Below are 12,570 nucleotides of genomic sequence, written 5' to 3'. Positions count from 1 at the left end.
ATAATTTTTAAAATACTGATAATTACTTCATAATGTTACTATAACTAAAATTACTTTATTAATGTATAATTACTAATAACCCCAGTCTTTCATATTAAACTGATCATGTTTCTTTAACATGCCAAGCTGTTTTGTTCTTAAAAATTGCATATGATACCATACTAAGAACAGTATGCACTTAATTAAATTGACAGAAGCCATCCAAAATGGCAGAGGAAAAAGCTGTAGAAAAAAACAAAAGCTTTACACGTTCAGAAAGTCATTTTTGCAGGCTTTTCTCACTAACAAGACACATGCGGTCAAATGACCTTTAGAAAAGCTAAATGTCAGTCAGAAGAACAGAGTGATAAATTTTCAAGCACACACTCTCCTCACCGTTTATCCGCAGCATCTCCTCTATCCTCTGCAGCAGACAGGCGGTCAGATTCTGGGCTGTTTACTCTCCGGTACCTTGGAGGGCGGGCATGAGCGTCTGCTTCTCCTCCCCTAGCTGGGGAAACAGACCTCCCTCCTCCTGCAGGCTCCTCCCCATCCTCTGCTGCTACTTGCGTCTGAAAAACCAGCAGCTTTAAACACTCAACATATCAAAAATCATGGTTTTATGCTAATTAGACATTAACATTTCTGTGAACATTTTGACATAATAGATGAAAAATAATACCTTACTGATGCTGATCCTGAGTTTGTTACGGTTGAAGTCAGTTTCATCCCACCCTTCACAAGCAGGTGGGGCTGGAGCAGGTTCGCTAGGCCTGCTGGGTATCAAAGCAGGTGGAGCGTTCTCTTGGTCACTCAGGTGTTCGTCTTGAAGGACATCATCAGTGTTTTCCCTTGGTAATTCACCAGGTACTGGTGTCACATTCACCATCCTGAGAAAGACAATTTAAAGTCGTATCAGCATCACATCAGTAGTATTTTCAGAGTAATTTCAGATACCAGAATCCCATTCCACTGTGAAAATGGGCTGTTTTAAGAACATGTGTACAATTCTTACCCCACAATAGCAGCAGTTTGCCGTGTGTTTTGTTGTGGTGGTGTGTGTGTGCTGGTAGGGAGGGCTGTATCTGTTCCAGATTTTTCCCAGTCATAAGGCTCATTTTCTGTTATCACCCTCTCTTTCATGCTATTCTCAAATACTGACATTAGCAGCTAGACCAGAGAAAGGAAGAAAGAAAAAAAGGAAAGAAAAAAATACATTTAAAAAAATATACTGTATATATACACAAATATTTAATATACATTTTATACATATTATATCTCAAGTACTATAGACTTTGCAGTATGCACAAAAAGGTTTCACTTATTTGATTTAAAAAAATAAAACAGTAATATTGTGATATAATTGCAATTTAAAATAGCTGTTTTCTATTTTATTATATTGTAAAATGTAATTTATTCCAGTGATGGCAAAGCTGAATATTTACCTGCCATCACTCCACTCTTCAGAAATTTTAATTTCCTATTATTATCAGTGTTGATAACTGTTAAACTGCCGTTTAATATTTTTGTGGAAACCATGCTACATTTTTTGTCATGATACATACATAACACAACATAAAAGAACTGCATTTAATTTGAAATAAAACTATTTTTATAAACTTAAACACGTACTTTCTGTCACTTTTGATTAAATGAATTCATTATTGTTGACAAATGAATGGTTTACCTGGTAATCAGGTTTGGTGTAGTAATCTAAATCCAGCACATGGTCATAGAAGACATGAAACTCAGCAGGCATGTGTTTCAACAGCATCCTGTGCTCGTAGCGCTCTTTAATCTGTCCCACCTGCTCCTGTTCATCACATGCACATTACGAACATAATTAACAGCAAAAGCAACCCAGAAAGCTTTAAATATTTAAAACAAAAGCTCTTAAGACTGCGTACAATGAGGATTAATTCGGTCAATTCAGTACCATTATGTTCATAGTACTAAGTGTGATTCAAGCGCCTTACCTTATCTTTTATCTTACGCCATGGTAATTGTCCAACGGTAAACTCCACCAGCATATAAAACAATGACCACAAATCATCATGACGACCCATTTCCTGTTAAAAAAGAGTAAACATTTTTTTTAATATATTCTTGCAAAAAAATGCTTCTTAATTTGGCTAATTCTGGCCAAGAATCCCCCACTTAAGGCCAATAAATCAGATTCAAACTAGCAAATGCAGTCAGCGCTCACCAAAATTGTGCTTTATATGTTTTAGACAGTGAGTGAATGGATTGCGTGCAGTCTGTGGGCGTTCTCTTTGAAGCTTAGACTATACTTACCTTGTTTTTGTGAGCATTAATGGAAGCATAGCGTACTGTCCCTCTGAACCCAGCCACTGTCCTGGGCTAAAGCAGAACATTTAAAACAGACTCATAATAAGAACTCATAGCACTTTCATTTTAGACTTTAACCCTTAGGTTAGAAAAAGTAAACGCACTGTAAAAACAAAGCAAACATGAGAGGGAAATATAAGGAAGGGTGGCACGATAGGAATTCTGTACTTTTTTTTGCTTCTTTTGGGATTCCTTGACTGATTGAGCACAATTCATTTACACACACGTACAGGGACATTCCTTCATAGAGGAACATGTAAGATGTAGAGATGAGACAGGACGGCATGGATGTAAATATATATACGGGGCAGTGCTTTAGGATTTAGCATTTAGGGCACAACCATTAGAGAAGAGTGGGTCATTTCTGAGAGCCTTTAGAGGGTAAGGAAGGAATCTTTTCAAGATTTCGGAAAACTCACAATATGACTGTCGCTATGGTAACAGGGACAAACATCTTTGGCAGGGGAGCATGCGATTCAACATGAGAGCCAAAACAGAACTGCAAAACAAAACTGAGAAAAGTGAAACATAAAAATGAATTCAAACACACAAATAATAAAATTCATCAATAAAATGCAAATAATAAAAAATTAAAAGATAAATAGGAATGCACGATACTTTGGTACCATATTGGTAGCAAATTGCTATTAATTGCTTTAATTTCCAATTCTGTTACGTTATCTTTTTTGCTACTGCACATAATATTGATTAAAAATAATTTAGTAACGCTGTTTCATGTGTTCAGAATTGTAATATCGGTGCATGCCTAGACATTAATTTTGAAACATAAAACATCACAACTAAATATAAAAACTCCACATACACAAAACAGAAATGTGAAAAATGCTGCTTATTAGGTAATTTCCATTAAAAATAAAAACTAAATAAATAAATAAATAAAATAGAAATTGTAACTGGGAGAATATAGATAAGGGAAAAAGACTACATCAGAAAAAAAAGCAAAAGCAATACTTACAGGCCGCACTTCCCCATTCGTATTAGTGTACTGTCGTGCCAAACCAAAGTCCAGCATGTAACATTTCCTACAGGTAGATGGCAATCGTCCCATGGCAAAATTAGACTACAGAGAGGAGAGAAACCAGTATCAGCTGACAGGAACCAGGTAATTGGATTGGGAAAGAGAAAAGAAGAGATCATATCATCAACAATAAGACATACAGGTTTAATGTCTCGGTGCAGGAAGCCCACAGAGTGAATGGCTTCAATGGACTCCAGAATCTGTTTTCCCAACCGTAGAGTCGTGCTCATACTGAATGTCCCTCTAGGCTGACTCCTCCTGAGATCAGCGAGATTCCTTCCCTACAGCAAGAGAGAATCCGATTTCACACACACAAAAACATGCATAAAAACATGAAAAAATTAAATAAAATACTGTACCTGCAACTGCATGACAACGTAATTGAACTTGTCATTTCTTCCACATCCAATAAATTTGCAAACATGATTCTTCCCTGCACAAGAAATGAAAGCATTAATGTCACAAATATTACTTATAAATACATTTTTTTTACAGCTGACATTTTCCTTTCTGCATGGATATCTGAATATACACATACAATACACATTCAGCAAGCAGGTAGAGAAAGAGACGGTGGCATTTGGACTTCCAGCACGTCCTTTATGAAGGTTATGAAGACATGAGAGCGAGAGAGCAGCAAAAAGAGACGGAGAGAGAAAAAGTGTGGTAATCCCACTTCCCTTCAGTTCTTCACGCTCATTACCCTTAGAGACTCCCAGTGGTATGTCTGAGCTACAGCTGAGGCAAACTGCCTTGACAAGCATGAAAGTCACAGTGCATCTCTGTGTGTATTTTATATGAGCACATAAAAAAAAGATCATGATGGGCATATTAACAGATAAACTGTCACATATCTTTACATATACACCATCCTGCTTGCAGTTCGGACTTTTTTTTGTATATATTCTCAACAAAGCTGCACTTATTTGATCAGAAAGACAGTAAACCTGTGAAACATTATTACAAATGAAAATAACTAGCTATTTCAATATAAATGTTCAAATAAAATATTTTACTGTAATGGAAAAGTCATTGCTCCAAGCTTCAGTGTCACATGACTTTTTCCAAAATTATTCTAATATGTCGAAGTTACTTTATTATTATATATGTTTATATGTTTAAAACACCTGTGCTTTAAGGTTTATGGCAAACAGGAATTTTCTCAAGTCTTCGATAAATATATAAAGTCGAAAAGAACAGTATTTATTGGAAAAATAAATCTTTTGTTGTATTATAAATATTGTCCCATTTGATTAAATGAATTTATCCTTGTTGGATGAAAGTATAAATTTCCTTTAAAATGTCTAAATGACCCCATACTTTTGGATGGTATTGTATCAGCATATATGTAAATGTAGTCCATAATGAGCTCGTCAGTTGTCATACGCAAGTGAAAAAGCCTTTGGCAAGTGCATTAAAACAGTCTTGAAAACTAGCCAGTAACTTTAGAAGCAACAACATTATAAAATATACAATATTATATATTGTATATATTGTATACAACGTATACAATATATATTACAAAATATATCCACATCCATCTTCTCACCTTGTAGTTTCTTCAGCACAGCAACCTCCATCTTTAGCACTTGTTTTGGTTGTTGGGCAGATTCCACCTTAAGAGCCACATTCTCTCGTGTCAACAGGTCATAGGCCTCATAGATCTCCCCGAACCCTCCTCCTCCAATCTTCTTCAACTGAATTCACAAACAATATCAAGGTCAGTCATGGCAGAGCATTGATTTAACCTGTGTGCCATCCATTCCACATGGTTTTGACTCAGAGCAGTTTTTGTACAATATATACTGTTAAAAATAGTTTAAAATATTGGGGATCTCTAAAGAACGTTTCAGTGAAAAGTTCTTGAAAGAACCATTTTTTTCTTTTTTAACGTAGAAAATCTTCATTGAAGTTCTTCATTGAATCAGATGCCAATCAAGAATCTTTAAAGGTGCAGTATGTAAAATGGAAGCAGGTAATGCAAAGTCTAAATATTGAATGGGTTTTTTCCACCCATCTCCTCCTCTTCAGACTTGACGCATATGCAGGTTGCCAGATTGATGATACCAACAGAAACAAGCGCATATGGCAATGAATGAAATAAAATAAGCTCTATATTTCACCAACTGGCAACCATGGGGTCAAGATACAATTTAGTAAACTGACAGTGGAAGGGTTACACAGACCAAAATAGAGACAGACATTCTGTTCCAGAAAGCACATTTTCAAAGGAGATTAACTGACTGTAGCATTGTTTTATATAAACAAATCTTTAATTAGCATATTTATGAAATATTATGGTATTTTTATGCTTTAGTAGAATCAACAACTTACATACAGCACTTTTAAGAGCTACTTTACGTCATAAACATCATCTAAATTGCTAAACAGCACAGGTACATCAGCTAAATTCACAGAAAAGCTTTTGAAGATTTTCTGGCTAGATTTGATTGACATATAACAAATTGTATGACAAAAATAGAACTGCTGAGTTACCTTAGCTCCTCTAATCACAAAACATGTTAACATGAAAGATTTAATTTTCTTCTAAGCAATTCAGTTCTAGTAGCATGAACCAAGCATATTGATTCATCTTGGCTTAAACATATGACATGAGTTACGAAATAATTAAGTTTAAGCCAGTCACTGATGAGTCAGACTCTGTTTTAAGGACCGCTTCTTTCCCCATCGAAGATATTATTACAGTAAAACAGCCACAAATCACTTCTAAGGACATCTGCTTGAAGGAGAAACGCTATGAACTGGCCCACAACCAAATGGTTTGGGCGCATTTTGGAGACAAGCCAGTCCCGAGTTGATTTGAAAGCATCTGTTGTCATATGTGGATCGTTTTGTCCTGTGCAATGAGGCTGCAAAGGCAACAGACAATTTGGGCATCTTTATTCCACAAATACAATCCCACCTAAATATAGACACACACTTACCACTTTCCAGCGCTCTTTGACCAAGCAGTTGGAGGGCAGGATGTCAACCTGCTCCCCCGCCCCGTTCATGTTTTCGTCGCCGTGGACACCGGGCCCTACGCACTGCATCGGCTGGCCAGCACTTTACCAAACCCTGCCATTTACCTGCAACACAGTGTGCATACAACTACTAAACATTGCATGCTATAATAAAAAAAATAATAGTGCTGGTGGGGTCAAATATTTTTGTTCTTTAAGAATAGGTATTTGCATGTACTCGATTAGTTACCATTAAATCATATGAAATCATCAATTTATTCCTTACTTATTTTACATAATTTTTCAATGTTTCGTTTTTTCTTAACCTAAACTTTCTGAGTATGTCCAGGCTTAAATACAGTGTAAAATCACAGATTTTCAATCTGAACAAATATTTCTTAAAATAAGGTTTCCTGAAAGCTGCAACAAGAGTGAAAAATTCGAAGACATCAAAACTGGATGTCGCTACAAATAATCAACGTTCAGGACAAAGCCTCAGACTTCTCAACACAAGACAAGTTGCAAACTGACAACAAAAACGGCATTGTTTCCATCAGAATGAAAAATACAAGACAGACAACAGAAGGAACAGACATATGTTTCTCTGGAGGTCAGTATCCGGGGCCGGGCTGTTTTCCATAATCAATGATCCCATTTTTAGGTCATACAAGGGCATTAACTGTAGAAAATGTGGCCAAAATGACACAAATTTCATTCATTTCAACAGACACAAATCATTGTTGAACATGTATTTCAGAAAATAATACAAAATTGTTGATTGTCTTAAAATGATTCAAACTCTGAAAAAGGAATTAAAACATCTAGTGCCTCTTTGAGATTTCTGTAATGTCTGCAGACTATCAGGTATCATCCACAAGAGCCGGTCAGGCCTTTTCTGTCAGAACTGGACTACACCCTTAAGCATGCGCTCAAAACGTTACAGTCACTTTCCAACCTCAGTAAAATGGAAACACAAGAGATTATTTTTTCACGAGTGTCTACGTTTGCATTTTGTGTGCCTAAGTTAAATAAAAATAAAATAAAGATTTCAAACATTTCTGTTTACCATTACAAAGCAATCGCTCTCACCTTCTAAAATTATTCTTCTCTCTAAGGAATGCAATGGGTTATAAATGGATCTAATTAATAAAACTGATGAAACACATTAAAAGACTCTTACCTTAACACTTCTGTCACTTTCATCTTAGAGAGTTGATGCAGAGACACATATAGACATTTCAGGAGATTGCAGGAAATACCTCCTCTCATTCTACACACTAAAATAGGGACAGCCTAAGGAAGGCATCTCAGCATTCANCACCTTAACACTTCTGTCACTTTCATCTTAGAGAGTTGATGCAGAGACACATATAGACATTTCAGGAGATTGCAGGGAATACCTCCTCTCATTCTACACACTAAAATAGGGACAGCCTAAGGAAGGCATCTCAGCATTCATAATTATGCCATAAACTGTCAGAGCTCATTTTTTCACCTATTTCAGCGGATACTGTTGAAATGTAATCAACCGTGTATAGTAAAAGAAAAATGTTTTTTATATAAAGAATGCATATTACAATGCTTCTTGAATCTATTTTGCTCTGTTCTCGTACATTTTGAAATGAATGTGTAAAATTACAGTGTTTGTTTCATTATTAAAGGCACATTTGAGATCCAGGGCCCCCACCCAGACTCAGTAAAAGCTATTGATGCCATTTTTATGGCTGCATTTTACTGCCCTAAATATATGTCACTAAATCAAATAATGTTTACAATCAACATCAAACTACTAAACATTAAGTAGCAAAAATCTAAATAAAATGTAAATATTAAAATAATNCCAGTGTTTCTTTCATTATTAAAGGCACATTTGAGATCCAGGGCCCCCACCCAGACTCAGTAAAAGCTATTGATGCCATTTTCATGGCTGCATTTTACTGCCCTAAATATATGTCACTAAATCAAATAATGTTTACAATCAACATCAAACTACTAAACATTAAGTAACAAAAATCTAAATAAAATGTAAATATTAAAATAATAATTTAAAAAAAATAAATTACAAACCTTTTACAAATTACTAATGTTTGATTCATACTTTTCACTAATAAAAATATTTTTGTTACTTTAAGAATATAACCCTGTTTTATGTAATATACATTTCCAATGTATATAAAGGTACAAAGCATAGCTAGTATTTATTTTTGCAAAAACGTTTTACAGTACCATAACACGAATGTCTATTAAACTATAAAACTGACTTCACAGCAGAGGCTAAAAAATAAACCTCAGTCGCATCTTGCAGCAGGCTCTTCACCTGTTTGCATAGGAAAACTCGTAGACTTTAACAAAAAGATAAAAAGATTCTGAATGCATAAAACATTTGCTGAGAGCACTTCATTACTCTGACATAACTAAATGTCAGGATCTCAGGACTGCGTGGGTTCAGTCTCCTGACATATTCAGCTTTCTCCGCAGTGCCAAAAGGGTCCGTCTGAACGGACCCCACCCAAACACGCTCTGCTCCAATGAGCATCCGTGAAGACTAAGTCCCGCCCCCAAACCGTCGTTTGATCATCGTCCATTGGGGCAATGCCTAACAATCAGCAGAACATTCCCCTGCTCGAGCCCGGAGCGAAAAGCACTTTGGGATATGTCGTTCTTCAATGAGGCAATAGCCATAAACGACATTGGACATTGTCACCTTTGAAAAACTACAACTCCCACTGATAGGCCACGTGAGTTGTTGACGTACACCTGCATTATGTGGCATGTAATGTAAATTATTCATGATTTTCCTTAGGCATAAATAATATATATATAAAATGGTCGAGTTTCTATTTTTGACTCAGGCCCAAGTGCCTTAATAGTTTGTCAAGACCGTGAAGGATTTTGTTTTCGCGTTCACGCGCATCCTCTATGGAAGCCTGCGGCTCGCGCCAGCGCAGCATCACTATTGACAAGGTGCCAACATACACGGGACAAGCGGATTGCTACGGCAGCGCTTTGTTTAAAAAATTTATTTGGCGAACAAAAAATTATTTACTAACCTGTTCTTCTGTCGACGGAGTAAAATCTCAAAGTGAGAGTTTAAGGAGAGCCGCATAATTCCGTTGGCGCGACCGCTGCGCCTTTTTCCCTTGTTGATGCTGCACCATTTCCAGCCTCCTCTGCTCCTCCGCTCCTGCACTGATTCAGCATCGCTCGGATACTCCCACTATGCACCGCGCACATGCGTGACAGAGGACGGCTGTTGCGTAGCAACCTGAAAGGCGTAAATCCCCCTCATCTGCAGACTTTAGCCATTGAGGAAATTCCTTCAGAAGCGTCCTATTAATAAACTAGCCATGAACAAGACGAATAAGCAACTGTTGTTAAAGAATAAATACATTATTTTGAAACGATGTCAGTTGATGTACAGCACATTCTTTAACGCGATGCTTAAATGTGTCTGAGTGAGACAAATTAGTTTTGTGATTGATTGCGTCTTGAATACAAAGAGAAAAACAAATCAAACGTGGTTTTTAATAATTGCCACTTTGCCATTCTGCCTGAAATTATCAAATCTCCAACTGATCTCAGCAAACACAAATTAATTAATGAAACAACTTATTGAGTAGTTGATTTAATATTGTATTTATAAGTTTGACGTTACACAATACAAAGTAAACAAAGGATGACGCCATTAAACTTTTAACAGTTCTCCACCACATAACTATCCCAATTTTGCAATTCACCAAGCTAGACACTCAAAGTAAAGGCAAACACAAACACAGAATGAATGAGAAAAACGAGCCCTTCCTAAATTTACTGTAAAAATTCAACTTAAATGCCCACACATCGACTTAAATGACTTAATATTTCACTCTAGTCCTTAAACCTGAAAATAACAAACATTTTGGTTTCCTGTGGAATGTTTTGTGTGTGTATAATAATAGATTTTGACTTATAAAAAGGTATGTTAACATTACTTGAAGAGACGTTCAGGTTTACAGGTACCTGAACCACAAGTCTGCAGCGGCTCATCAAAATTCTAAACAAGGTCCACGTTTCTCCTTGTCAAAAAAGTAAATTCATGTCGTAAATAAACGTGGTTGATGTAGTCCTTATTCAGTTGGCCTACAAATTGACGTCACGGAGGCGCAGCCGGTTACGCCCAAGTCACGTGCTGCTGCGACTTCTCACGCTCTTGGTTCCTCTGGCAGCGAGCTGTAGCCGAACGGAGGTGAACATGGCCGATGTGTCTGAGAGGACGTTACAGGTCGCTATAGTCGTTTCGTTTGCGGCCGGTTTTATCGCCGGCTGGCAGGCAAACAGGATGAGGAGAAGGTTCTTGGACTGGCGGAAAAAAAGGTTACAGGACAAGCTCGCAGAAACACAGAAGAAGCTAGACCTGTCTTGACACATGCACTACAGCTAAATGCAGCCGAACTGGTGAGACCTGGAGTCATTATTGTACTTACAGTAGCTTAAATGACTTTTGTTTGACGCTTTAACTAGTTTAACAGCTCTTTCTCTTTCTAGTGCCTCGGTCATCAAAGCTTGATATAGTATTCCTGGTTTACGAACAGAATGAGGAGTCTGTAACAGCAACTCTCCAGCGCTCAGCAGGATCAAGCCTTCAACCTTGGATCAAAGAGACCGTCTACAGGCTGGAGCAAATCAGTGCAACTTTCTCAAGGACTTTAAAAACTCGGCAGAATGTTGTATTTATGAGATTTTTTTTCTTCCATGTTTGTTCAAGCCATAAATCCTGTTACCATGTCTGTGCTTTTACTTTGTCGCTGTCATTTGCAATAAATGAAATATTTTATTAAACCGTTGGCTCATTAATATAAAAGGTAATCGACACATTATTGTTGTACCATTGAGTTTAAGTTTAATCCAACTAAAGTAAGCTGTTGACAACACTGTGTATATCTTATTAATTACCAGACCCTCAAATCAGGGAATGGAGATCTGTATTTATAATGTACTTGAAAGTTAACATGACTTTCCCACAGGCTTGTAAGATATTTAAGGTAGTATTTAGAACTGGAAATCACATATTTGTGTATAAAACTGGAATATGTAATGTATGGGCAAATATGCTGAGGTCCCTGATTTAAACTTTTTCTTTATGCATTTTTATTTACTTTAACAGAAGCACTTTTCCAAGAAACCGGTTTTACCAGATTACAGTCACAGCCCAAAGCAGAAATGAATTAACTTTGTCATAACAAAACCACATTGCAGGAATTAAGATATCTTATATAAACAAAATTAACGACAACTAAAATTCTTTGCTTTTAACTCCACAGCAATAGTATATTTATTTTTTTAAATACGTTTATTTATTGGACTCAATTTAAGTTTACTTAAAAAAAACACGTGTTCTAAATTTGTTTAATTCCATGCACATGAAATTCGCCAAATAAAGTCATAGTTAAAAAAAAATCACAAATACATTTTCATAGCTGAGCCTGTGCACCGATACTATCCATCCTAAATCCTATGTGATATTAGTAATTTTCAATACTATTTAGAGCAGATGGGGTGGATAGTATGCGCACTGGGGCACAGGGTTTGACTGCACTTCTATGCGCTCTCTAACGGCTCTCGCGCGCAGTGATGACGTAATAACAGCGTCGCGTAAAAGTATCTTAGCAACGCTACTCGGAGCTTCTGTCATGGCGCCTCTGACGCCTTCTATTGTATTGAACCTGAGCGCGATTGGGAGGTTTCAAATCGCACATTTAAAAATACCTTGCATGATCGAATTAGACAACGAATAAGCAATGCCTCCGAAAAGGAGAGGACCTCTTCAGACGGTCCAAAGAGAAACGGATGACATCAAGAGAAAGGTTGATTAAATAAACTGTATGTTCTGTTCTTTTGCTGATACGTACTTGATTTTGTATTAAACCTCAGCTTACTCTTATCTGTCCGGAAGGTGGACGCTTTGGTGCAGCATGCTGCTAAACCAGATGCGTCAGACAGGACTGAGACCCTGGAGAGGTAATGAAGTCTCTTCTCTGTTTTGTTTTTGAACGTCTCTACATCAACAGTTCAAATAGCGCATAGTTTATGTGTTTTACAGTTGTTAGGTGTTTTTTAAATTATGGTATGTGATGGCGTTGCATTTCAGGTGCAAAGAGTTACAGCGCGCTTTGGAGGAAATTATGAAGACTCTGAAGAAATTATCCAAAGTAATGTTCATGTCTGTGTATTGGTATTGTCACGTTACGTTATATATATATA

At 36.8% G+C, this 12,570-nt stretch overlaps 2 protein-coding genes and 1 long non-coding RNA gene across 4 annotated transcripts in view; 2 read left to right on the top strand and 1 right to left on the bottom strand.

The window, feature by feature from the left end:
- The window catches only part of LOC122354074 (tau-tubulin kinase 1-like), a 21,917-nt gene extending 12,381 nt beyond the window's left edge, over positions 1 to 9,536 (bottom strand). The window contains exons 1-12 of the mRNA XM_043252072.1: positions 9,381 to 9,536; positions 6,313 to 6,456; positions 4,917 to 5,064; positions 3,727 to 3,800; positions 3,508 to 3,648; positions 3,305 to 3,409; positions 2,275 to 2,340; positions 1,956 to 2,048; positions 1,667 to 1,792; positions 995 to 1,149; positions 662 to 869; positions 376 to 551 (exon numbers count right to left, since the gene is read on the bottom strand). Of these exons, the coding sequence (XP_043108007.1) occupies positions 376 to 551; positions 662 to 869; positions 995 to 1,149; positions 1,667 to 1,792; positions 1,956 to 2,048; positions 2,275 to 2,340; positions 3,305 to 3,409; positions 3,508 to 3,648; positions 3,727 to 3,800; positions 4,917 to 5,064; positions 6,313 to 6,420 (1,400 nt within the window). The 5' untranslated portion in view covers positions 6,421 to 6,456; positions 9,381 to 9,536. The remainder of the gene's footprint in view (positions 1 to 375; positions 552 to 661; positions 870 to 994; positions 1,150 to 1,666; positions 1,793 to 1,955; positions 2,049 to 2,274; positions 2,341 to 3,304; positions 3,410 to 3,507; positions 3,649 to 3,726; positions 3,801 to 4,916; positions 5,065 to 6,312; positions 6,457 to 9,380) is intronic.
- A 948-nt stretch (positions 9,537 to 10,484) lies between these two features.
- LOC122354073 (mitoregulin-like) lies at positions 10,485 to 11,148 on the top strand. Of its 2 annotated transcripts, none has more exons than XM_043252071.1 (2): positions 10,485 to 10,764; positions 10,839 to 11,148. In XM_043252071.1, exon 1 carries the CDS (start codon positions 10,562 to 10,564, stop codon positions 10,730 to 10,732), a length of 171 nt encoding a protein of 56 aa, XP_043108006.1. In that variant the 5' UTR covers positions 10,485 to 10,561; the 3' UTR covers positions 10,733 to 10,764; positions 10,839 to 11,148. The 2 variants fall into 2 exon arrangements, with proteins under 2 accessions (XP_043108006.1, XP_043108005.1); XM_043252070.1 differs by having other exon boundaries at positions 10,497 to 10,764; positions 10,855 to 11,148.
- Positions 11,149 to 11,961: 813 nt separating this feature from the next.
- LOC122354075 lies at positions 11,962 to 12,519 on the top strand. Its single transcript, XR_006252085.1, has 3 exons — positions 11,962 to 12,173; positions 12,263 to 12,327; positions 12,458 to 12,519. It is a non-coding gene; the product is annotated as an uncharacterized LOC122354075 (long non-coding RNA).
- The last annotated feature ends 51 nt before the right edge of the window (positions 12,520 to 12,570 follow it).

The sequence above is a fragment of the Puntigrus tetrazona genome, chromosome 11, assembly GCF_018831695.1.
Source record: "Puntigrus tetrazona isolate hp1 chromosome 11, ASM1883169v1, whole genome shotgun sequence".
NCBI classification, from domain to species: Eukaryota; Metazoa; Chordata; class Actinopteri; order Cypriniformes; family Cyprinidae; genus Puntigrus; species Puntigrus tetrazona.
This window is presented reverse-complemented; position numbering and strand designations above follow the sequence as displayed.